The sequence below is a fragment of the Rhamphochromis sp. 'chilingali' genome (assembly GCF_963969265.1).
Source record: "Rhamphochromis sp. 'chilingali' genome assembly, chromosome: 12".
Taxonomy (NCBI): Eukaryota; Metazoa; Chordata; class Actinopteri; order Cichliformes; family Cichlidae; genus Rhamphochromis; species Rhamphochromis sp. 'chilingali'.
The window spans coordinates 20,180,216-20,206,943 of NC_137939.1; the positions used below are offsets into that span (position 1 = coordinate 20,180,216).

The following is a 26,728-nucleotide window of genomic DNA, read 5'->3' on the forward strand; positions in this document are numbered from 1 at the left end:
TTACATACAGTCTATGGTCCTAATGGTTATTGAACCATGCTTTTCTGATTTCCCACAGCACCACCTATGGTTCCTCTGTGCCTCTGTTCTGGTCAGTAAAGCCACTAAGCTCTTTTCCTCGCTACCTGAAATCATGGGCTGAGTTAGAAGCAGGGAGCTAAAACACCTTGTTTCAGAGGGTGAACTGAAGAGCTAATGCTCAATATAAGATAAGGACTATTTAAAACTGAATGATGCAAAGCTAGCATCGAATAAATAAATATTTGCAATTAATTATTTTAATCAACATTTTATAAAATGGAATTCCTCCAGAAAACAATCAATGCAACAAGCAAGTCTCTACACTTGGAAGCTTCTTCTTAACACTTTTTTTGTTTTTGCTATTCCTAAGTCAAAACTTCGAGTTAGTAAAAATATCAGAGAAAGTTGAGATGTCAAAAATATAGTCAAAAATTTTAAATAATATAAGAAGTTTTCACTTAACTGTGCCAGGAGAAAAAGTTTTTGTTTTGGTGGAAACAAGCATCCATACTATACTTTCTGTTCTCAAACTTGTCACATGTGCCTGTTTCAGCTGGAGGTCACTTCCTGTTAAAGAAGAGTTCTTTCTTCCTACCGTCACCATGATCAGTGACTGAGAACCTCAACTGGAGACGTGCCGTATCGATCTCTGAGACGTTCTAATTTTGTCCGCGAAGCTTTTGTGGCAACTTTTTTTATTTTTCAGAAACAAACTTCCTTGAATGGTCATAAAAACAGAAACACAAACAACAGATAAGTATGTCTTTAATAATGAATATGATCAAATCTAAGAATGTGATAGTGACCTCTGATACAATAGATATTTAATTCAAGGGTGACTTAAAACTTTTTTTTGCATAAATTTTCTATATTCCAATACCATTATATAATTCTGATTGCTCCACAGTCCCTCTCTTTTTCTTCCACTCGCACACACACACACCCACACCCACGCACACACCCACATCCACACACAATACAGCAAGCAATTAAAAAAAGAAAATAACAAAAAAAAAGTCACAAACATATACCATATAGGCTAGTCTCTGCGTTTTCATACACTTGACAATAAATCAGTTAAGTATAATGCTACAGTTAAACATTTTGAGGCGATCTCAGTTAGAAATGCCAGTACATTAAAGCTTACATTTTCCGAGGATGAAGGTTATAGTGATGGAAATGATGAAAAGATTATTATAATGTTAAGAAAGAACAAATAAAACTAAACGACGGGCCTGGCTTGAGTTCTAAAAGCAGTGCATGCTACATTGCCCAGAATTTCATAAACAGAGAAAGGGGAAAGAAAGCAGATCCTGTGTTGATTAAAAAAAAAAAAAAAAAAATCAACTTAAACAGTATTATTTGAATTTCCATCGTTAAAGTGAGAGCAGGACCACCTTTACGAGCGTTTGATCTTCAGACTTATTTTCCCTGAATCTCTAGCTTGAAAAAATAAATAAATAAATTGAGGTACAGTACTGGAAATAAAAAATATTCCACACTACCGCTGCAAAGAAACGTTACGGCTCCACCCTGTAATGACAAAATCGCACATTTTCTCAACATTACGTTAAACCTGGTGATACATCCTTCAATATATTCTTATAATATTAATGCCTTCTAATGCCACCACCTTTGCACAATTATGTCTATGCATATAGAAACCTTCAGAGACCCCTCACATGAGGGGAAAAAAAAAAAAAAAAAAACAGAAGGAGGAGGAGGAGGGGGCATGATAGAAGTCATTATTTTGTCTTATGATAATACAAAATACAACTGGCCACATACAGATAGCAGACATTTGTCAATAAAGTTGTTGTTCACTCATTAAGATAAAGCAATACAAGCACTTAACATTTCTCCAACACACAAACCACAAAGTGAACAGTCACTGAATATCAGCAGCATGTTGTCGAGAGATTTTTCCAAACAGACGTGCAGATATTTAGAATTAGTTACCAATTTCAGATGTTCGAGGGTAGCGATAGAGATTTATAAGGCTAAAAAATACAGAAAAAACAAGAAAATAGATATTATTGAAGCGATTCATCTGGTGGAACGAGCTTCATCCCTGCACGCATATTGAAGACTGGAACCGGTGGCTCAAATAGTTTGGTCGCAAAAATTAAATAGAAAAAAAAATATTCGTTTTCAGATATTTTTTTTTGTGTTTGTTGGTGTCCTTGTGTTTTCTTTTTAAACCTAGATTTCAGCATGTCCATTCAAACACAACCGTCGGCTGAGCTTTCAGAAGAGATTTCTATAGCTTACTTCTGACGGTCCTGAAAGAGAGAATTAAAAAAAACAAAAAACAAACGAATCGTTATCCATGTTTCTACAGAATTCATATTCTCATTCCAACTTTACCCCCACCTGAGAGAGAAAGAAGTAAGATAAGCTTTACCTGATCGATTCGGGATCGACTCTGTATTGAGGCAGGCTCGTAGCTCTGTTAGAAAAAAACACATGAAGACTTAATGAAGTTCTCAGCAGAGAATTATGCTAGGAAGCATCTCCTCAGTCACACTGGAGTAGAAATCTCCTCACGACTAGAAAAATTCAGTAGTTGCTTGGTGATTTACGGTCAGCAACCAGTTGCAAGTAGTCTGGATGCCCAGAGGTTCAGGATGATGAACCGCTGGGCAACCAATTTCAATCACAAGAAGTTCCCTTTACTTCATTAGAAGTGCTCATCTGGTGGCAGGCAGCCTGTCTCCAAACAATTGCAACCACTCAGAGAGATTGTTGAATGTTTGCAAACAATTGCTGTCTGTTTATAGACGCACACAGGTTGCCTACATGTTACAATCAATCTGAGTCTTGACTGCAACGTAGTTGTTTGCAGTAGAAGACTTTGAATCAGCTGGTTTAGCTCTGGTTGTATTCCTATAAAAATGCAAAGTCACCAAACACCTGTGTCATTATGCAGTTAAATCGCTGTGCTTGACCTCACCCAACTGAGACCAGCACACCGACTCTCTCATTGATTTTTAAATCACCATCTCGAGGCACCAAAGTTGCTTTGAAGACAGCAGTTACTGTAAGTACTGCAGACTTAGTGCGAGTCTTCAGAGTACGCTTATCGCAATGGGTGGCAATAATTTTGGTAGTGTTGGGATCTCCAACCACTGTTTTCACTAGTGGGACTGTAGCATAAATGCTATAAATTTTGCAACAAAACTTTTATTTAAAATATAATTACCACGCAATAGGTATTATGATCCACAATAAAAACCAGGAAAAACCATGAATCTTTACAGCATAATTTACGCAATACATAATAATAGGCTTGTGCGTGACTAGTTTATCAGTGGGCTGATAAACTAGTGACAAACTAACTGTGGACACAGGTGGAAGCCTCATGGCTGAGTAGTCGTTCCAGTTATACTTTTTTGAAGTACACCGCCTGAGGTGCATGCAAATCCCCATGGTCACACACAAAAAAACCCAAAACAAAAAAAAAACATTGATATCCACATGAAATCTTGCGCTCACCATCTGATGATGAAATTTATATAAACTGGGACTCGGGTGAACAGGGAAGTATAAATGAGGTTTAACCAAGAGCAACAGGTCTCCATTCACACCCACAACCATTTCAGAATCACCACTTAACCTACTATACATGTCTTTTTGTATTTTTCTCATCTATGACACAACTCATGATGAGCTGCATCTGTAGCCACCAAAAGACAACATCAATCAGTATAGATAAATGCACCTGTGCTTCAAACCTTAATAGTTTATCAACCAACTCACAAATCAAGCTTGATTAGTGTTAGCTGATAACTCAGCATGCAACTTTCTAAATATGGTCACTTCTGACTTGTTCCTGATGACTTAATGGGCTCAGTTACTAGTTTCAGGTAATATTATGTGGCTATGTCCATCTTTATATAAAGTCTATGGTTAGTTAACATAAATAACTCCATATAAGGCAACATCATAAATCAGGTCAAGTACACGTTTTGTGCACCTTGTTGTAAGACATTAAGAGTCGGTTAAGGTGCACAAGGTTCAAGGTTCAAGGTCCTTGAACCTTGAGCACCTTGTTGTAAGACATTAAGAGTCGGTTTCGCAGTCGGTGATTGAACGCAGTCCTAATCTAAAAAGAAAATTCAATGTCGACTACAATAGGAAGTTGTATTTAGTCTAGGATTAGGCATAATCCATGTGTAAGAAAGTAAGTCTACAATAGGATTATGGTAGGGGTGTTGTAGTTTTTATCTGAAGCAGTTTTTACACCTGAACCTCAGACACCGTCACCAGAATCAGGTCTGAGCGTTGTGCAGAGCTGTCCTTTCTCACAAGCAGCACACAGCAGGAAATAACCTGCGTCAGATGGGTTCTCACTGCTGGAAATACTATTTTTGGTTTAGGCAAGAGAGCTGACTGAACAGAGCGTGCAGGAGGCAGAACACATGACGCCCACTCGCTTGTTGTGAATTCACAGGACAGTTACCTGCATTGTTCTCAAACAGGCACTATCAGACATCACGCAGACCTGGAACTATGAAGCTGGCAGGTTTAAAACCGTTTGATGCCTGATCTGACTGCAGTTGCACAGGTTCTACTGCTGCTCGATTATGGAAAAAAAATCCCAAATTTTCTAGTCAATTTTTACACCCGTGAGGAACACCTGTCAAGAAAACTAAAGACAAAAACTGTATTTTTATAAAGAAAGAAATCCTGTTTCTCACTCACTGCATGTACCCACAGGCTCGAGTATGGTGATACTGTTTATGTGCGCGCTTCTTTGGCCACTTTGAGCCTTCTCACTCTGCACTGCATCACTGGGAGACAAAAGTGAGATGGTCTTCTTTAAATAGCAGATGACAGCAACAATGTCTGATGTTTCCATGCAAGGTTGTGCTGCAAAGATTACCTGGTCGCATGTGCTCTTTGTTTAAAACACAGCACTTGCAGTGCCCAGAGGGCAGTTAAATATTACCTGTACCCTTATTTTCACACAGATTATTTATATGTATCTGTCACAGCTATTGTAGGTGCTGTTCTTAATTTGCACATTAACGAATAATGTGTTGCTGTATCTGTCTGTCTTAAACTGTCTTGAACTAAATAATGTAACTCTTTTGTGCACCTCAATGAGAGAAGGTCTTTAAATAAAGGATTTATTAATGAGCACGGTGGTTAGCACTGTTGCCGCACAGCAAGAAGGTCCTGAGTTCAATTCCACCATCAGGCCGGGGTCCTTCTGTGTGGAGTTTGCATGTTCTCCCCGTGTTTGCGTGGGTTCTCTCCGGGTACTCCGGCTTCCTCCCACAGTCCAAAGACATGCAACTTGTGGGGATAGGTTAATTGGATAATCCAAATTGCCACTAGGTGTGAATGTGAGTGCGAATGGTTGTCTGTCCCTATGTGTTGGCCCTGCGACAGACTGGCGACCTGTCCAGGGTGTACCCCGCCTCTCGCCCTATGACAGCTGGGATAGGCTCCAGCGCCCCCCGCGACCCTGAAAAGGATAAGCGGAAGCGAATGGATGGATGGATTTATTAATGATAGTACTGAGATCGTGATTATTCATTATGATTTCCCACTTTGAAAACATGGATTTAAATAGCGGCTTTATTACCTTCTTGATTATCTTGATTTGCTAATCACAAGAAATTAAAATCGGATCAATTGCGAAGCTCTAGTAACACACAGGACATGCTGTAGAGCATGTGTGCAAACAAAAGTGAAAAGCAAGGGTCCAAAGAAGATATTTTAGTAGAAATGTGAACAAAACATTCTTCCCCCACATTAACTTTTTTCATACAGCAGCAGCAAAACCTTAACAGATTCATTCATTTGTATTTAATATCAAAGACATGTCTACCTTTTTCACCACCTCCTCTTCCTCTTGCTTCTTCTCGTAGTGGGAAAAGTCATCGAAGATGGAGGTGGTGTGTTTGTACTGGGCAATAATCTTGAGCACCTGCTTTGCTTTTTCCAGAGGAACCTCTTGAGTGTCACGTGAGTTGGTGACCGGCTTGTTGTCGTTGTTTTCCAGGCGGATGTGGCGCAGCTGGCTATTAGGCACGTCCTTAACAAACAACCAGTTCACATCAAACTTGCCCTTCCACTTGTCCTGCGCCCACACACCTGCGCTGGTGCCGTAGTCCACCGGCGAGCGCATCTCCGCCACGCCGCAGAAATGCCCGCTGCCATTGACGCTGAACAGCAAGTAGACGGGCCCTTTAGAGTTCATGGCTCTGTAGGCTGAGTCTAGGCGCTTGTTGCCGTGCTCTGTGCTGCACCAGATGGAGTACTTGATGGAGCGGTGGATGTCGTCCTCGGAGTAGCTTTTAATGATAAACACGCGGCCGTTTTTCAGGTTCCAGTCAAACTCCTTGGGGTTGTAGCTATGGGCCGCTCTCAGTTTCTCCAGCACAGGGTGGGACTCTGATCCCAGGTCTGGAGGCCCCACCCCACCCCCTCCATTACCAACACCACCGCCGTTGGAGGAGCCGCTGCTGTCCAAGCTTCCTCCACCGTAGCACAAGTTGCGGTTGCGTGGGGCTACCCAGCGGGTCTGAGGTGTGGGAGCAGAGTTGTGGTTCTGGTAAGAATGAGGCGGAGGCGGACCCTGCAGGGTCATCTGCTGCACCAGGGACTGGGCAGAATGCAAGGATTGCTGAAGGGGAGGCAAGAGACTGGGAGCATGGGAGTGAAGCTGGGGCTGGTGCTGTTGGTGGTGGTGGGGTAAAGGAGGGGCCATCTTGGTCACAGTCCCTTTATTGTCCCACGTATCAATGTCCATGCTGTGTTTGATGGGAGGTGGAGGCAGAGGTCCTCCGACTATAGGAGGCTTGTTCTTGGTCTTTTGTTGCTGCAGCTTGGCAGGTTTACTAGCGATTGCAGCCCACGATGTCGGCTTCGGAGGGGGCATTCCCATTGGTGTGCCACCGTTGCCTGTGGCAACAGCAGCCGCTACACTGCCGCTGCCACCGATCACGGAGCCTGCACTCTTCACACCTGAGCCACTTCCAGTCACGTCCCCGCCTATTTTGAGGCCCAACATGCCCTGCTCTATGCTGTTCATACCTGGGGCCTTGCTTAGGGTGTCACTATGGAAACCTGTCTGGCCATCAGGGACTAAGGTGCCTCCAAGTGAGCTTGGTGGGTAGCTGTAGCTCCCCCCGTAGGCTGAGCTCTGAGTCTGCTGTCCCTGAGAACCACTGGTGCCCCAGGCAGAGAACGCTGGATTCTCTGGGAAGAAGTTAAACCTGTGAGGGTAGATGCTGCTGCTGAGCCCGCCCGGCTGCCCAAACACCGTGTCGTGCATGAAGTGGTGGTCTCCATTGCTGAGCGGGGCATAGGGTGTCAAGTAGGGAATCGGTGGATCACCTCCTGTAGACCAAGGAGCCTCACTGAGAGGATAAGGAAATCCAATAGAGGGGGCATAGTAGCTGGACAGGTAAGGGTCTGTCATGGACTGATAACTGTTATTCTGCAAAAAGAAACAGAAAAAGATCCTTTTAACAAAATCAAAGTAAATGTTTTGCTCTTTCACCCTTTTCTCCACACTCCACTGTCCCCTACACCTTACACTCTGTTATACTGAACCGCTTTAATCACCTGATAATTGTCGTGCTGATTCCACTCCATTTAGTACGCCTTTTAGTAAGGTACTTTATTTTGCTTTGTTGAATTTGAGATATTTTACTTTCCTCTTCTCAACTTGACTCACGGATGCAATCATGACTCATACGTGATAATAGGAAACACCACTTATAAACCCACAGGTCACGCTGTTGAACAAAGCAAACATTATGTCACAAAACAAACCAGCATCCTCCTCTGTCACGCCAACTTTCTGCATGTCCTCCGTCACTACATTCTCTTTCTTTTACTGTCTTCTTCGTCTTTTCCTCCTGCTCCATATTCAGAACCCATCTATCCAGTCTACCCACAATCCCTCTACTGCACATGTCCAAAAACCATCTCAACTTTGCCTCTATAACTTTGTCTCTGAACCAATCAACCAGAGGTGTCCCTCTATTCAATTCCAATGAAAACCTTACTTAATGACACCACTGAACAGCATGATGGGAAGAAAATATGCTAATCAAGGCTAACTGGCGATTTTACCCAGAGACAGAACAATTTATGCCACAAAGTTGGGAAGAATAATTTCAAATGGTTTTTATTTGAAAGCTGCATTTAAACATTAATGCTAATGAGCTAAACAATCATTGTTTAAAGACAGCAGCCCAAAAAAATTATATTAGTTTTGACTGTATAGTCCAAATACTATTTTTAGGTATGAGAGTCTAAGATCAGACTTTTTGTTCCTTTGGTCGTGCTGTTTCATTTTATTTTATTTCTTTTTTAATGATGACATTAAAGAGTTTTATATTTTTTTATAATGTTAACAAAATTCACCAGATTTTTTGGTCATACTGCCCAGCGCTACACTGATTCAAAGTTATAAGAGGATAAACCTTAAAATCCTAAAATCATTTTATTTATAAGGTCTCCAAAAAGTTAAAAGAAACAGTGACCCCACTGTTTTCCCTTTCAACAGATCGAACATGCATATGTGCGCACATGTATATTTAACCAATGTGATCATATGTTAATTCTTTTACTTCCTAAAACTCAAAGACTAGTTTGGTTATATTACATTGTTATTATTCAGTGCTTTCCATCTCATCACTACTTTTGAGCTGCTGTAACAGGTGAATTCCCCCCTGTGGGATTCAATAAAGTTTTCCTACCTGACTGGACTGGCCGGTAAGATAGGGCTCAAAGTCATTATCATGGACAGCATCCTTCTGATGGAGGGAGCCATTCTGCACCGAAACTGAAAAGGCTGCAATAAATAGAATCAAAGCTGCACACGGGAACTTATACACACACTTTGAAAGAAAAAAAAAAACAAAGCTAAAAAAAAAGAAAAATACCCGTTTTTAATATTATGACACCTCATGATATATTCACATTGCAGTTAACAATGATACAAACTAAACACCAGCATGTATTCACTCTAAATGTACAAATAGGTTTCCAAAAGATGTGCACTTTGTGCTACACAACTGTAGACAAATGAGAGGAGGTCAACGTGAATGATGAGTACCGAGAATTAAAATTGATTTTTCTGTCTTCCTGATTGATAAATATAGCATTTAGGAGCTGACCTTTTGAAATATGTGAGGTACCTTAATTTTAAAAGATTTTTGCAGTGGTTATCACTATTACAAACCGCTACAGAAACATGTTCCATATTAGGTGGTGATGCACTCAGTAATAAGCCTGCCAGGCCAGTTTGTCCCCCTCTAGATACAGAAAACATCTAGAGATCCATCATCTCTTACCTTTGCTTGCATCTTGTCCTTTCGATGTCTTATCAGTCGTTTTGGGAGGATGAAAAAAAAGAGAGAGAGAGCTTGTGTGGGTCACGACTGGAAAATTCAGAGCATTAAGACATCACCCTAGCCTCACACTGAGATGTATTCAGACATTTCCTCCGAAAAACCTCACTGACACATAAAAAGCATCAGCGCTCGGCGATGTGGTATGTTAGGGCCACTCTGATACCCACTGGGAGCTGTGGTCCAGGCCTTGGTTTGTTACCAGCAGTGAGTAGTTTTCCAGCTATCCTTAGCTTGCAGCGGGGGCATCGTCTCCAGAGAGGGGTGCACACCATGCTCATCTCTCCTTCCTGCAGAAATATAAACCCGAAGCTGAAGGTATCCCCCTGTTTGCTGCTTACCTGAGGGTCAATGCTAGCGGCAGACATCATTCATTCACCAGGTGCTGTGTTAGACTGGAGCTCCGATGAGACGTGCCGTGTGTAAGCTGCACACTCCGCGGTGTGGAGAGGCTATTAGCCGGAGAAGCTGGCTGCTTGCTCTGCGTTACTTTGCTGCTAACAGTTAAACAGAGTTAGCAGCAGCTTTTAGCCGGTGTCTCTACTCGACCCGGACTGTTTGCTCCTCGTAGCCCTGCTGGCACTCCGCGCTGCCCTGTCCACATTAATCCAGCGGGGCTGCGATCCGCTCCGACCCCCCTCTCTGCTAAATTAAAACCCAACCAGCCTCGGTGGCCCTGCTTCACTTGCCCCAAACGGCAGCTTCATCCGGGGTCTGCGGGGCGGAAATGACGCCGCTAATGTGAAAAACGCGTCCAAGGCTACCTAGCAGCAGAAGTAGCAGAGCGAGCTCATGTCATTAATTTCATTTTTTTTAATTAAAAATAAATTAATTGATTAAATCATTTCTTAAAGGTATGGAATCTAATTCTAATTACGGCTTTTTAAGAAAACATTTTTTCTAGGAATGGAAGTTTTTTTTCTGCCACCGATTTTTTTTAAAAACTTACTAATCATAGGTCAAAAATTAAGTTAATTTAAATAAAAAAATTTCTCAGAAGTTATTTGGATTTTTCTCGGACGTTTTTAGTTAAGTCGAACCATTTGAGATAATGCTACGGAATCCTGAAATATGCATGACAAAAATGTTTCTGTAGGTCCAAATTTTGGGGATAAATAAATCAGTATATCTTATCTTTAAACACAAAATATATCAAAATAACCTAAATAAGTGGAACAGTATAAACTGTAGCTCAATAAAATACAATCCAGTATGACAAAAGAAATCTCTTAAGGGGAAAAAATATTTGAAAGCAAACAACAAATAAATAAATAAAAAATCAACTGAAAATGGTCCAAGAACACTATACTATAACACTATGTTTAATAATAATAATTTCCAAAATATGGGACGAATAATCAAATTACAGTCACTTACATTCATAATGCTTTTTTGTGCAGTAGTGGTACAAAATCATCTAAAGTAAATGACAACATTGCTATATTACTTTATTTTTTACTCTTTCTTTTATTACTGTTTGGTAGTTTGGTGATAAATGAAACATATTTTATAAGTTCACATAATTAATTTTAAATGTAGCTAGCATTTAAAGCTGTCAGTGTAACAAGTGCAACATTTTTTTTTAATCTAAACTGTACACGAGACAAAATTGCACACAAAGAAATGTAATCTTAAGTAATGTACAGTACTTGAGTAAATGTACTTACATTTCACTAATGGAGGTAAAACTGTATATGAATGAATAAACATTAGATGAACATTAGCAGTAATCCACTATAAGGCAAATTGTGGACACAGTTTATTCCACTGACTGATGACACACATTATACACGTTGGGGTCCTCCCTTCTTCTAATTGAAATTACACATAATAATAATTTGTACATTTTATGAAACATCAGAAAGAACACCAGCTGCATATGTACAAATTTAGAACCACAGTATTCTGTCAGACAGCCGAACCTACAAACAGTCTTTCACATACATGCTGAGAGGTAGCGTTACTACTGGATAAAACTAGAAAATATCAACATGCAATAGACTGGAGACTCCTCTTTTGAATCAGGCCACAGTGTGAGAAATGTACACAGTGAGATTCGGCATCTCTGTGTGAGTGTTATTGACCATGTCAGAGATGACGCACTATCAGACTCTGCAGAGTTGTTTGATCTTCTTCTTAGTTCCTTCTCAGCTTTTCACTTTTTTTATTTATAATCTAAAAAACAAAAAACATAGGAAATACATTGTGCAGCAGAGGATGGGCCTAGCTTAGCTTACATGAGTGCAAACAAATGTGGGCTACTTACCAATGGATTGTAACACTAGAAAAGCAACTTAGAGGGTTTGGATGGATGGTGAAACTCACCAATGAAGTTAACTAAAATAAACATAAAACAAAATGAATGAAAGGCGTGCATAAACATGCCGTTTCTTTGTAATGGATTGTTATCCAATAAATTAGATAATGTAAGAAAATGAGATTGTATTTGACACTGATCAGGAGGACACTTACAGCTGTCATCCTCTTCTGAAAATGTGCTGGCCACATAGCAGGCGTAAACAAATCCCGGGAGCTGTAGGATTATCACAAAAGCATAAGAAAAGAACAGCATATTTTAAAATCTTCTGTCTTTTAATATTAACGCAAAACACAAAGCAGACAGTAGACTTTGCTGACAGCGAAAGATTTTATGAGTTAGTGGGAAAAAAACATGTAAATAATAACTTACCTCTTAATTCCAGTTAGCTATCTTATTTGCATTCCTACTCAGAGAAACTATCTGTCTGTAGATGTACTCTTAAAATATTACACAAGAAATTGTTTTAGATATTAATGGTTTAAAATCTCTGCACACCTGAATGAACAACAGGTGCGTAGGAAGAAAGAATTAGTATTGAAAAGATTCATTGTAACCTCTGCACTACGTCTTGCTTGCCATGACTTTATTAAATCAAAACCTTTTTCTCCAACTGACGTTCATCAGCTAGAAGAAATTTTCACATAAGGACTCAAACACAGTTTAATATACATGTTCACCAGCATACACCTTAAGGCGATTTATACTGTACGGTAAGGACCCCACAATAATACAGAGAAAATATCAACCAATCACATGACATCATGTGACCAAGTCTTCAGTTTAATAGTGATTGGGTCTTCAATATATGGAGTACAATCAAAAAGTTGCCATTGAGCTGCCAGAAATTTGGCTATTCTTAACTTTCTACCTTTATGTTCTATTAGGACCACTTGCTCGTGCATTTTAATGATTTTTAGCATGCACCTCAAAATAGCATCCACTTTTTGCATCAACTTTTATGTTTATCACTGCTAATACTCCTGATACTCAGAGAGGAAAGAGCAGCATTCAGTGGAACAGTTATGTTTCAAAGTGTGAAGGAAGCACAGACATGAGTATACTGGTCATTTTCATGATATTCATAAAGGTTTTGACCCATGAATGCACCCTGCAGTTTCAGACTGTTGTGTAGATTTATGCTTTAGTCCCCTGAGGTGTTTGAGGCTTTCATGCCTGCTCACAGGACACTGAAGACTTAATCTTTGTCCACCTGCTCTACTTGCAAGTACAGCTTCTTGCAATTCTACAGTATCTCCTTCATCAACATGAAATTTAAGTTGAGCACAGAAGGAGATCACAAATGCACAAGTGCAAGTGGCCAAAATAGGAATGTGTGAGGACATTACTAGAAGTGAAGATCTACCAAAATCAAATCAGAACTATATTTTTCTTTTTATCAATGAAATGAAGGCACTTGTAATAGAGTCCAGAACACCACAACCAACTACTGGTATTTCAAAAACACAACCTTTCCTAATCATAAGCAAACCTGAAAAACACGCTTTATAAAAGCAGAATTTATGGCAGAGCTGCTGTGTTGAGTGTATTTAGCATATGCAATACTTTGTGTAAGGAAGTAGGCCTTCATCAGGGTCCCCTAATGAAGGCCACAAGCCAAACTATGTTGGTCACTTAATAAAGATTTCTATTACTTTAAGTGTCGCTGGAGTCTCCACGACATCTGATATCAAACAGACTCAACCGTCAATTTTTTTATATTCTGTTTGAAGTGAATAATTAAAACTACTTTTAGTCACGTAAATTAACCCAGTGTTGACCAGAGAAATGAAGTGCTGTATAAAAAAGACATAAATATAGATTCATTAATTGAACAAAATTGAAATAAATCACACCCAGCAGATTGAACTGGCTTCAAAATGTTTTCAAAAACAGGACCTAATATCACAGTAATTCACTTTTGTAGATAATACACAAACTGAAAGTGTGTACCAGCTCTCTCTAGTGTGATAATATGATGTTATTCTTAAATATCGGCTCTGTTACTAATCTACAGATTCTGTTGCTAAGCAACAGTTAGTTCCCAGGTGTACTGATGCATGCTTATTACAATTAAAATGACATTAAATAATATATAAATACAGTTATGTCCATATGTTTTGGGGTAATGACACATGTTTTTTTATTTTTGCCATACTATTTTATTATTTGGTTTTGTTGTCATGGGGTGACATATGCTGATCTTATTTTTATGGATTTCTGGACCAGTGTAGCTCTAATAACATGAAAAGACAGCTTTTCCACTTCACTTTTTAACCAGCCCTTGCTGTGAAGGCGACATCTGGCAATGGTGCCATTTTAACACTAGGAAGGCCCAGAGCCCAGCCATTTGGCTTTTCTACCTTTAAAACCCGGAGAGCAGCCAAATGGCTGGTAGGCTTTTAGCTAAGCTTTAGCTTCAGGCAAGTGGAAGCTAAATTGGCTAGTCATTCATATGTAAATTGGGTTGTTACCTGGGAATTCTGGAGGGAGGGGAGTGGGGGTGTGTGGATGAGGGGGTGGGGGAGCTGCTAAAAGCGGTGAGCTTCCTTTTGTTTCATCTTGATGCATTCTCAATCATCCAGGGAAACAAATCTCCAAAAGTCACCAACTTGGAGTGTTTCAGTTTGCCATCTTAGGGAGAAATCAACACACATGGGTGTATGTCCTTTGTTGCTGAGATTTATTGATAAAAACAGTACAAAAAATCAACCATTTGTACACATTTTTACAAATAATTATAAAAAGTGAGTGAGTACATTTCAACATTTTCAGCAATCACTCACAATCCTGGCACTGCCATGGTATCTGTAGTCTGCATTTACCCTTTACAACAAAACAAGGTGTGATCACATTGATGCCACAATGGACGACTGATCAATGCTCCACTACCAAAAGGAAGCCAAGCCCTGCCACCCTTTACAACAAAACAAGGTGTGATCACAGGGCTTGGCTTCCTTTTGGTAGTGGACAATTGATCAGGAAGCCAAGCCAAGGTAAATGCAGACTACAGATACCATGGCAGTGCCAGGATTGTGAGTGATTGCTGAAAATGTTGAAATGTACTCACTCACTTTTTATAATTATTTGTAAAAATGTGTACAAATGGTTGATTTTTTGTACTGTTTTTATCAATAAATCTCAGCAACAAAGGACATACACCCATGTGTGTTGATTTCTCCCTAAGATGGCAAACTGAAACACTCCAAGTTGGTGACTTTTGGAGATTTGTTTCCCTGGATGATTGAGAATGCATCAAGATGAAACAAAAGGAAGCTCACCGCTTTTAGCAGCTCCCCCACCCCCTCATCCACACACCCCCACTCCCCTCCCTCCAGAATTCCCAGGTAACAACCCAATTTACATATGAATGACTAGCCAATTTAGCTTCCACTTGCCTGAAGCTAAAGCTTAGCTAAAAGCCTACCAGCCATTTGGCTGGTGGCGGGTTTTAAAGGTAGAAAGGTAGAAGCCTGGGCCTTCCTAGTGTTAAAGTCTTGTTAAATGAAGTGTTGAACAAAACTAAAGACTCACTGATACGAGGAGCTGGATGATGCAGTGCAGGATTTCTATGTACTGGTATTCCAGCCAGCAGCTCAGCACTGTGGTAAGCTCTGGATTTTGCTGGTTCTTCCATCCAGCAGAGGGAAGTCTCTCGCTTTCACATCCCGGCCCATTCTCCTTCCACCAGGAATGATGTGAGGATACACCGAAGGACAGAATATCACCATCCTTAAGGGAGCAAACAGACAGGTGGTAGTTCATTTTGTTAATATTATTAAGCCTGAAAAGCAGCACGATATCCATAAAATTCAGAAAACATAAAAAACTCAATGCAGTACAAATTTTATTCTGACTTTAGTGAAAATGAATCCATGCACTAAGAACCAAGTCTTATTTCACCTAATTTTACTTTTTGTCCTTTTTCTTTATGCACCAGTCACGTAAGAGTGTTGCTACAAGCATATACTTACCAGAAATGTTATTAGGTACACCTTGCCAGTGCTAGGTTGACCTTTGCCTTCAGCCCAGCTTTAATTCTTCATGGCATAACTTTAACAAGTTACTGGAAACATTCCTCAGAGATTTTAGCCCATTTTAACATGATAGCATCACACAGTTGCTGCTTTCATTCTACCACATCCCAAAGGTGCTCTTTTTGTGATCTGTTCACTGTTTAAGTACAGCAAAATGAATTTGAGTTTTGTAATATGGTGCGTTATCCTGCTGGAGGCAGCCATCAGAAGATGTTTACACTGTGGTCATAAAGGGATGGACATGGTCAACACTAATACAGAACCGGTAGGCTGTTATTTATTTATTTAATCAATGGTAAATTGGCAATAAGGGGTCAACGTGTGCCAAAACAAATATCACCCATAACACTACACCATCAGCAACCTGAACCGCTAATACAAGGCAGGATGGATTTATGCCTTCATATTGTTTAACCTAAATTCTGACCCTATTCTGAATGTTTTGGCACAAATAGAGATGGGCAACATTCTTTTAATCTTCTGTTGTCTGGTTTTGGTAAGCCTGTGTGAATTTTACCCACATTTTCTAGTTCTTAGCTGACAAGAAAGACACCTGGTGTGGTCTTCTGCTTCAAGGTTCCACATGCTGTTCATTCAGAGATGCTCTTCTGCATATGTTGGTTGTAACAAGTGGTTATTTAAGTATCTGTTGCCCTTGTACCAGCTCAAAGCAGTCTGCTTATTCTCCTCTGACCATATTGTCTTGACCATGTCTACATGTGTACATACATTGAGTTGCTGTGATGTAACTAGCTGATGAGACTTGCATTGCTACATCTTCAAATTGATATAACAGAGTAACACTAATAAATATTGCATAACTGTAGTGATCCAGTTATGAAAACACTACACAGGGATGATTTGCAGGAGAAATGCCTAAGAAATGTTTTACTCGACCAAATGTTACATTTTAAATCAGTGAACAGAATCCAACCATCATTAAAATTAAAATAAAGCATTGTTTGTATTCGGGGAGCTAAGACAAGATTGAATGACTGACTTGAAAATTATTCTGAACAGTTTTATTTTTAACATTTGTCGTCATTTCCCTAAATTATAATTAGGGTTTGGTCTTCCCGAGTGCAGACAGTGTACATAAACAACTTAACGAGACTTGTTTGCGGCTGAGGATAGGCACATTGCTGTAAGGTGTCTGTCACTCTGAGTCTGTAATTGGAGGCAGATCTTGAAAAGAGTGACATGGACAGAGCTGAACATTGTATTTAGGAGCTCTTGGTCCCTAATTACCTGACACGTACGTGACCATTAAAGTTACCTTTGAAAGCCCTCCCAAATCCAGGTAGAGACAGCTCACAAAGACATTCCAGCCAACCCACAACAACGTCCACAGCAGGTACTGAGAAAATAGAAGCACAGAATTACACTGGGAATGACAGCATGGACTGAGGTTGAGGTTGGCTGGGCTGAGATGTAGTGAAATATATATAATATATATATATATCACTATATAATAAAATGTATATATTTTTCCTGTTAAATACAGTAAAGTTATACTACCATGACATATTCAGCATAATCCAGATCAACCCAGCTCACTGCTGCTTGGTGTTATTATACTACTCAGCTTTCTTACAAACTTAACATGAGATGGTTTTGGTCACAAACACCATACCATACACTACCAGCACAGTTAATGCTGCATAGCACAGGGAGCTGCTTTTTTCCACTGACTACCTGATATTTTGTGGGGCTTTTTTTAAATGCGTTTCATTATGTTTTTTTAATGTCTTACCCTTTTTTGTCATACATTAGATGGAAAACAAAGGCTGAAAACCTCTGTCTGTGCAGAAAATACTGATCATTTTAGTGCTTAGCTTGGTACAATGACATGAAAATGGGAGAAAATAGCCTAGATGGCACTTCAATCTGCACTAAACAAACTGCATCTTGTTTTTGTAATTCTCGCAAAAAGGAAGTGTAAAAGCCATTTTTAGTGGTTTTTTCTAGTATGTTGTTTTCTAGTAGGACTCGTTTTGGTTATTGGCTGTGACTGTGTATAAAAGATGAGTATAGCTACAGTTGCATTACCCATTTGTTTCTGGACTGCATCTTGAAGCATCTGGCTGCTGTTATATTGTTTTTTAGAGCTAGAATTAAAACATATTTTAATGAGAAGAGCAAAGTCATCAGCAAGATAACCATTAAATATCACTGTTTATCATACATATATATATGTATATATGTATGTACATACATACATACATGCATACATACATACATACATATGTATGTATGTATGTATGTATGTATGTATGTATGTATGTATGTATGTATGTATGTATGTATGTATACATATATAAGATAATATTGTGAATAACTGTGCAATTGTTCTTTTTGCAAAGCTTTTCTCAGTTCTGGCTGGTGGATTATCTCTTTGTGTTCGTACACTTATGCTTGAGTGCAATTTATTACTGAACTAAAGCATAAACTAAAATCAAAATAGATGAGTTATAAATAACTGATACACACTGCAGTTGTTATGAAAAGGGGAAAATACCTATAGGGACATTTTTTAACTTTTAGGCTTTAAATACATCAATAAAAACATTTTAATATGGAAGTCAAAGGGGATTGATATGCTTTTGGAGTCAGCGTCTAGTGGTCATTGGAGGAACTTCAGCCTTTGCACAACTGAATTTTTCAGCCCTGGAAGTGGCCACTCATATATATCTCACATATAACCAGCACTGGCATAATAGAGAGGCCTCAGCAGTTCAGACGAGACCAATAATGTCACTGTGCCCACTCAGCTGATCTCTCCTGATATACTTCAGCTGTAAGTTACACTGATTCATAACAGTTTGGTAATGAAAAACTTAAACACCCATAAGACAGATATGTTTCTGCAGTGCTAGCACAATTTAATTATTTGGTTCAGAGTATCTTACTGTTTCTGCAGCAATTGTGGCAACCAGTATGACAAAGGAGCACACTGAGCGGACAGGGCATGTGCAGGTCAGATTTTGGAAAGTAGCCCTGATGTCTCTTAAACTAAAAAGAGGTCAGCTTGAGCTGCTTGTTTTAAAGCGCGACCTTTGTGCTGAAGATATTGTGTGCTCACAGTCAGCTGCCCCAGTGTGTGGGGAGTTCATTGACCTGTTTCTGCACCTTGAGAATTTGTCCCTCCTCTTTTCCCTCCTGCATTGCCCCTGAAATATAAGACAGATAATTTTGCACTCTTCTGACTCCTCTGTCAAAGTTGGTTGCCTTCTAGTTCACATGGTCTGCTGCCAACTCCGGATATAACATATGATTTAAGTAGCTGTGGAGATGCTGGTAAGTCTAAATAAAGTTAGCAGTCATTATATTGAGCCTGACTACTGTGTATTCACAGTACTGATCTTCTTGATGGGAAGCTTGAATGAACTTTTTTATGACAAACCAAAAACAGCTGTTTCTTATGAGACAACACTCAGTATTAGACTTACCATTATAACGTAGCGTGATCTGTACTGGACTGCACCAAACAGGCCGAGGATGACCATGATGATGTGAAAAAAGTTGATCATGATGGGAGCCCACTGGTAGCCCAGAAAGTCAAACACCTGCCTCTCCAGCGCTGTAATCTGCAGGGCAGAGTTTTAAATGAATTTTAAAACAGCAGTGAGTGTCAGTTGAGCCTATGCTGCCATGGCTTGTTAGACCATGATCTTTGACCTTGTTTTCTTTTTATAAGTTTCCAAGGCAACTGAGCCATGGGAGACAAAGCATTCTCAGGGAAATACAGCTGGTTTATAGTGTCATGTCCTCTGGGGTCACAGTCCCAGTGAGCCATACAGGGGGCAGGGTGGGAAACACAGAGGAGGAGGGCAAAGTGGGAGCAGCCCTTTATTGTGGTGGTGGGCGGTCACTGCTATTCTCCACCTTCAACTAAAATTGCCCGCTACAGAAAATAAATGATTTGCTGCAGTCAACAAGTAGTAGCCTACTATTTTCATTACAGCCTATTCTGCTAATTGTTTGATCTATAAAATGCCATAATGCAGTCATTTTCAACTGGCCGAACCAAAAGTCCCAAATAAATTGACTTTACTGTAACAGAAGCGCTAACAGAAAAAACAAAAAACAAAACGGCAAATAATAAAAGAGCAGTTCGTTTAGGCGTTTCTGCTTTTTAGATTTTACTAGCAAATTTTACTATAATTTAATTTATTACCAACTGTTGCGGTATAATTGAATGACAAACCTGAGTTAATGTGAATGAAAGAACATGCGTAAAACCGTTTAACCTGCTTTTGGTCGCAGTTTGCCTTAAATGGTCTTAAATTTAATATAGTCTTAAAAAAACTGAAGCCTTAAAGCTTAATGCTGCGGAACTTCTTTCACTATAAACAACAAAGAAATGATTCAAGCATAACAGTCATTAACATGCAGTTTTAAATAGCATTTTTACTGTTGTTGTTGTTGTTTTTTTTTTTTTCTTTTAGGTTGCTTTGAGTTATTAAAGGGGATAGACAGCAGCTGGCCTGATGCCTAAACAGATGTGTTTATGTCGAAGCATCATGTGCGAAAAGCTCTTACCAGCTGCAAACAACACAGGAGGATCAACATGCATCGCGCCGAGCAGCACCCCATCTTCTTCTTCTGCTCCCTGCCCCCGCTGGTTTGATGATGGTGGTTGTGGGGATGCGGATGTGGATAATAAGGATTTTTTTTAATCCGCTCAAACACAACAACCAGACCTGTGAAGCTTCACACCCAGTGGCAGACTCTGTGAGGATAGGTACCTTTACTCCACGAGTAAAACACGGAGGCTGCTGCGCGAAAACTACGGAGAAGGGGGAGGGCAGGCTGATGTATAAAGGGTGAATAGTGCCACACCAAACTTTTATTTATGTTTTTTTGGCAGAAAGTGTCTGTGATGCTCAGTGAAACTAAAGACTGTGTTTTCATCTTTTACTGCTGAATTTATTTCATGTTGCTGTTGGTTTTCAATTCGGTTCAACCTCAACCTTGTAAACTGCACAATATGCCATATGTAGATTATGTGATACAATTGCACATTTATTTGCGTACCTGTGGTATGTTTAGGTAAAATAAAAGTACTACAGATGCTTAGTAAGTATCTTATATTGTGACAATGATTTAAAAAAAACAACAACAAAGAAAAATGGAAAAAAATGAAAATGAGGTTACATTAAAGAAAAGTTAAAAACAAAGTAAGGATGATATTGTGCAGAAGGGTAGTAAAAAATGCATGAATAAATAATATGCACACTATAAATCTGAGAAACAGCTTCTAAAAGTGTAGGAATCTTATGCCTGACGGTTTTGAAAAGAAGGTGGGAACGTTTTCCTGAAATGGGGTTGAATAAGTCTGAGGGAGACGGCGCTCTGCTGCCTCTGTTGTGGGGCATGGAGTGGGTATGATGGAGAGCAGTTTGTTCAGTGACTTCCCGTCCCCCACTGACTCAAATGCCTCCAGATTCTGGCCAATGATGGTTCCAGACTTTTGAATTAGTTTACTGATCCTGTTGGCATCTCTGGCACTGATCCTGCAACCCCAGCAGACAACAGCAAAGTAAATGGTACTTTCTACCACAGACAAACAAACAAAAAGCAATGCAATATGCACTGCAATATGTTCAAATACAGGGTATTAAAGCTGACTGTAGCTTCTCTCTTATTAGCAAGGGCCCCAACTGTTCCCTCTAAGCTGAGCGCGTGAGCAATCGTGCACTGCTGACACAGTCTCCGCGCACAGAAAATCAGCGAAATAAAATAAATACATGTATTTACTTTAATTCCAATTCAGACTGGATTTTTTTGTGTGTGCAGTGCAGATTTTCTGTGTGGGGAGACCATGTGAGCGGTGCGCGATTGCTCACTCGCTCAGCTTAGAGGGAACCACAGCGGGTAGATCTGCATATTTGATTTGGCAGACATTTTTCTTTGTTTTTAAGCGAATATCGTTCCTGAGACAACTCCAAAGGGATTTACATTGCCTCCCAGGACTGAACGGCTTCACATTGTAGCCTAAAATATACTGTAAAGCAAGCAAAATCATTTTTGTAGAGGCCAAGAATAAAAAACAAAAAAATTGACATAACAAGCCCACATAAAATATGATATGTATGATTCAAAGTTCAAAATAATCCATATTTATCTTCTACTGTACCCTGGTACTGCCCCTGGGTTCATCCAGGAAGCAATTTTCATTCCTTTCCTTATAAATCAATGTTCTTCTGCCAGAACCGAAGCACAGCAGATGCTGTAATAATTCAGTTTGTATAACTAAAATAGTAAAATAATATTAACACCGCTTAAAGTAAAATAGCACTTAGACTAACCTTGATACATCTTAGTTTTAGATAAAAACTGGCACATTTTAAAAGTGTAAAATAAACTCTGATGCGTTATTTCTCATTCCCCCCACTCACTCATGTTTTTTTCTAATCAAAAGCAGGATGTCAGTCAGATTTCTAAAAATCTCTGCTTAAAGAACACTGTTAGACATTTTATTGTATTTTTACAGCAACTTACTGGCAACACTATTGCCAGTAAGTTACTGTAATTACTAATCTACAGTATCTTTACTGTTGTGATGTTTTACAGTTCAACCACTTTACTGTAAACATATATTACAGTATAACAGCTTTACTGTAAACGTGGTTTACAGTTAGAAAGACTTACCGTGATTAAGTTTTATAGTATCACTGTACTGCAAATGTGGTTTATGGTATAACACTGTAATTGTGTACAGTATAATTTGTTTAGACTGTAATTGTGTTTTACAGCATATAAAATAATATTAACATTCATATTCAATATAAGAACATTTACAAAAAACAATATAATTCAATAAAGTAGTCTCAGAATAGTGAATTAAACCAACATTTATTGTTGATATTTTTTTAACAAGAAAAACATTTTTCAACTGAATAAAAACAATGTCAATAACCAAAATAAATAGAAGCGTACATGAAAACTACACAGTCCTTCACCTTTCCGTGTCTGATTTTTTTAAGGAAAACAGTTTTTCATTCCACTAAAAACAGGACAAACCCACCAGCATGAACATTAAATAAACTATTACAATTGTAAAACAAAAATCATTTACAAAATGTAATAATTATCAGTGGGTCCCAGGAAATAGAATGTGACATGGGATTTAGATTTCCGTTACCAGGATGGTCGGGTTCAGCGTAGTCTTTATCACCACCTGTCAAAGACACATCATCAATATTCATGTTTGCTCAGGTTATTCACTTGTTCACATCTGTCTGAGATCATTCATACTGTTGTATGGATGTGTGTACAGTATGTATATAATTATCAGCTATGTAAAAGATATTATCATCTCTGTATTCTTACCTAGTTGGAAGTCCTCCATTCAAACTCAGAGAGCCGCTGGAGGAAGGTGGTGATCCGAGGGCTGATGCTTGTAACCTTCCTCTTTACGACACGACCTGTCTTGCAGCTTGTACCAAGTTTTGCAGGGCATTTTGTTCCCATGTCTGGATTGATCCTCACAAAGAACCTTTTAACGGAAAAAAGGCTGCTTTAATTTCAAAATTAAAACATACATTACAGCAATCACCTATATGTTTCTGCAACTGTAGTCAAGCTATCACATATATTTCATTCTTAAATGGTGTAAAGTATTTACCTCTGTATCATCTCCAGTGTGATGGACGCTGACTCCTGATACTCAAGGTTGAAAACGTAGTATGACGCAAAGAAGACAGCAAGGGTGCTGGCAAAGTCATGCATCTGCTCAGGCTCATAAAATACCTTGCCCTCCAAACTGATCATCCAGCGGCTTGCAGACATGAAATTATTCCCTAAAAACAGACAAGAGTCCAATAAGACAATGTGCTCAACCTTACAAATAAGGTTTCCACAAGAATGCTGGATAGCAGGCCTCACACTGTAAAAAAATAGAATCCACACAGTTTGCTGCTATTTCTCTTATTATTTATTATGTAATGAAAATTATGATCAATTACAGGAAAAAACTGCCTAATGTTTTGGCATTTTGGCCTGTGCTGAAATGTTAGGCTGTTTTTTCCTGTTGGTCATTGTGTATAATAAATAATAAGAGAAACAGCAGCAAACTGTGTGTATTCTATTTTTATACAATATAAAACAGACAAACCCCTGTTAAGTAAGTTGTTGTGGGTACAAATACCACAATAATTACATAGATTTTTTACAAAAATATTACAAGAGGATTGAAACTATTTACTTACCAAGCGCTATTACCCTTGGTGTGATGGGTAAGGTCATCTCTCTCTCAACAGACATCTTGGTGGAAAAAGCCTTTAAAACACAAACACTGAGGCTACATCACACTGTCAGCGCAGCCAGCAAGGGCAGGAGGACAGCAATGCACCACACTGGGCGGGAAAAGACAGAGAGACAATTGTTAATTTAATGTTGCATTTATTTAACCCTTGAAAAATATATTTACATAAGTAAATAAAAGAAAAAAAACACACAACCCATCTTTTCAAGAATAATTCAACTAATTGCTCTTTTGACCAACCTAACACAGACGTTACACGGTTTTCCTATGAAAAAGACCCTGGAAGACGTTGTATTAAAGGAAAAAAAACATGCTCCCCTTCCCACTTAAAAAAATAATAAATATTAAACTTAGGTTGGAGTTCCTCATGCCACCAACCTAATGTTATATTAACTTTTTAGTGTTGTGTACTGCAGCTCACACAAAATTAAATAAAGCAGGCTAACCTACATGAGCAAGCTCAAAACTGGATAAGATTGTTTTAGCAGTCTCTAAATTTCCAAAAAAAAGTTGTCTTTCTTTATTCTCATTAAATGTGTATTTTTACCTGCTGCTTTAGCTGAAGCTAAATGTCCCACTGTTAGCATGGCCAGCTTCTCAATAGTCATAGAACAGAAGCGCAGGAGGACAATGCACCACACTCGGCGGGAAAAAGACAAAGACTGTCGTTGTGCCTGTGTTCTTCGCCCCTCCCCGTGGAAAATATATATCTAAATATATATTTAAATAAGAAAAGAAAAAAACACACACAACCTATTTTTTCCAGAATAATTCAGCTAATGTGCTATTTCGACCAAGCTAACACCGATTTTAAGCCCCCTCCCCCCCCCACACAAAAAATATATATGCTCTTAAGAATTAATAAACGAGTATGTTAGGTAGGAGAGTCCTTTGCATTACCTTATGACGTCCTGTTTGCAGTTTCCACACAGAGGTCCAACAATAACGAGGTGCAAAATCTTTTGTCCTCTCGAGCATATCGTAATGAAGAGTTAACAAAGTTGGACTGTCTTTCCTCTCCTGTCAATCACTGGATCACAGGTCATGTCAGTCAGGATATGGAGTGGTGGTGAGTGGTGGTTGGTAGAGGTAGGTGGGTGGGCGGGGCCAGCATGCATTCAGTGTGTGTTTCACTAAGTTGGGTTGACTAGTTCCCAGAAGAGTTCTGTACATGTTGCACGTTCAGTAAATGAGCAATTCAGTTACTGCTCGACTGAGAAGCCTCCGCCAAATTATTACAATATTCTCCACTGACTGAAGTTCGCCTTTGGCAACGCAGTGGCAAGCACACATTTGCAGCAGCTGTGCATGTGCATACAACTGCATGCAGCAGATTAGATGATCAGAATTCTTGAACCTTACACACAGGCAAGTCCCCTAAAAAGTCAAAACCATAATACTTTCACTGGTATCATACTGACAAATGGCATAGGTTGGAGGAAAATCTGGAAATGGTTGGCAGTGAAAGAGTTAAAATGTAATGCACTATTGCAACCAACCACTGAAAGAGTAAAAATACACAAACAGTATGATGAACCATTCAAATCACATAATACAGTAGCACTACTGCTAATGTGTTAACGGTAGGTATAACTACTACCGCAATTTTAAAAAATACAGTAAGTAAATGTAAATAACCTTAATATACCCATAATGCAAAGCAAATTACAGTAATTAACTGTAGAAATGTTTTCAGGTAAGTTACTGGGCATTTTGTGGTATTTTACTGTGAAAAATACAGCAAAGGTTAACAGTGAAGCTGCAAAAACAAATTGGTCAGGGTTTGAGGAAGATGAGTACTTAGAATATATGCTTAGTGCCAGTATGAAACACAAACAACAATTAGACATATGAACTATTTCAGGACATTTACTGAACTTCCAGTGTTAAAGTACCTGTCCTCTACGATCCTCTGTGGCACGGATCGACCCTCATACAGCAACACCGTCTACTGCGCCCTGATTGGCGGTTGCGCTTCCACAATGCTCTGAAAACACCAGCAGGTGGTGGTAGTGGTAGAGGTAAAGGCTTCAAAGGTCTGCGTATGGCAAGGTTACGCCAAACTACACCAGTGAAAAATCATCACTGGCCTACTTTTATATCCCTTTATTACATCACATTGGACATAAAATAACTTTAGGGAAATGTGATATATCTCATCTCATCTGCCCTGACTCCAGCTTTCACCTAAGTGGATAGGGTAAATGTATCTCACACTAGAGGCTCTTATAGGGGTCATGATCGTGCTGTGAAGCTTATGTGTGATCTCACGTCCAGGTTCAAATTTTTTTTAAATTGGTCATGGCAGTTTTTCTGACACTAAAGGTTTTACTGTAGGCTGCCATAAACCTTGCCTCACACATCAGCCATTTAAACAACCCCAGAAAAGTTATTTCTAGGACAAAAATACTACTCCTTAAACTATTTTTGTTCATTTTCAGCAGTACACTGCCTATAATTCTGACTGAATTTTCCAAATTTTTTGATACAGATCAAATTGTATTTTTTCTGCATCAGAATTAACAGAACCGTTGATTTGATTTTACAGCGGGGACTGAGAAACCCTCCTAAACTCTCCTAAACCAGGGTCACTCCATATATTAGACCTCCACCTGCACTTCCAAGTCCTGCCGAGGGATGACGCTAGAATCAAAAAGACAAAAATCATAATTGGGGGGTCTCCAGCTCTGCCTGTGTCACATGGAAG

At 39.2% G+C, this 26,728-nt stretch overlaps 3 protein-coding genes across 7 annotated transcripts; all 3 read right to left on the reverse strand.

Annotated features, from left to right (window-relative positions):
- Positions 1-1,198: 1,198 nt before the first annotated feature.
- Positions 1,199-10,693, reverse strand: ythdf1 (YTH N6-methyladenosine RNA binding protein F1). 4 transcript variants are annotated; one of them, XM_080899468.1, is made up of 6 exons: positions 9,740-10,693; positions 9,342-9,369; positions 8,745-8,830; positions 5,861-7,474; positions 2,426-2,470; positions 1,199-2,303 (listed from the first exon to the last, which is right to left on the reverse strand). In XM_080899468.1, the coding sequence occupies exons 1-6, from the start codon at positions 9,767-9,769 to the stop codon at positions 2,289-2,291; spliced, it is 1,818 nt and encodes a 605-aa protein (XP_080755594.1). In that variant the 5' UTR covers positions 9,770-10,693; the 3' UTR covers positions 1,199-2,288. The 4 variants fall into 4 exon arrangements, with proteins under 4 accessions (XP_080755594.1, XP_080755593.1, XP_080755596.1 ...); XM_080899467.1 differs by having other exon boundaries at positions 8,745-8,839; XM_080899470.1 differs by lacking the exon at positions 8,745-8,830.
- A 451-nt stretch (positions 10,694-11,144) lies between these two features.
- Positions 11,145-20,541, reverse strand: nkain5 (sodium/potassium transporting ATPase interacting 5). The gene is made up of 7 exons (XM_080899471.1): positions 20,295-20,541; positions 19,202-19,339; positions 17,029-17,109; positions 15,250-15,447; positions 11,871-11,931; positions 11,665-11,735; positions 11,145-11,573 (listed from the first exon to the last, which is right to left on the reverse strand). Exons 1-6 carry the CDS (start codon positions 20,346-20,348, stop codon positions 11,680-11,682), a joined length of 588 nt encoding a protein of 195 aa, XP_080755597.1. The 5' UTR covers positions 20,349-20,541; the 3' UTR covers positions 11,145-11,573; positions 11,665-11,679.
- Positions 20,542-22,594: 2,053 nt separating this feature from the next.
- LOC308407302 (uncharacterized protein) lies at positions 22,595-25,067 on the reverse strand. 2 transcript variants are annotated; one of them, XM_080898871.1, is made up of 6 exons: positions 24,922-25,064; positions 24,569-24,731; positions 23,966-24,112; positions 23,383-23,557; positions 23,088-23,253; positions 22,595-22,935 (listed from the first exon to the last, which is right to left on the reverse strand). In XM_080898871.1, the coding sequence occupies exons 3-5, from the start codon at positions 24,018-24,020 to the stop codon at positions 23,088-23,090; spliced, it is 396 nt and encodes a 131-aa protein (XP_080754997.1). In that variant the 5' UTR covers positions 24,021-24,112; positions 24,569-24,731; positions 24,922-25,064; the 3' UTR covers positions 22,595-22,935. The 2 variants fall into 2 exon arrangements, with proteins under 2 accessions (XP_080754997.1, XP_080754996.1); XM_080898870.1 differs by lacking the exon at positions 24,569-24,731 and having other exon boundaries at positions 24,922-25,067.
- Between the last annotated feature and the right edge of the window lie 1,661 nt (positions 25,068-26,728).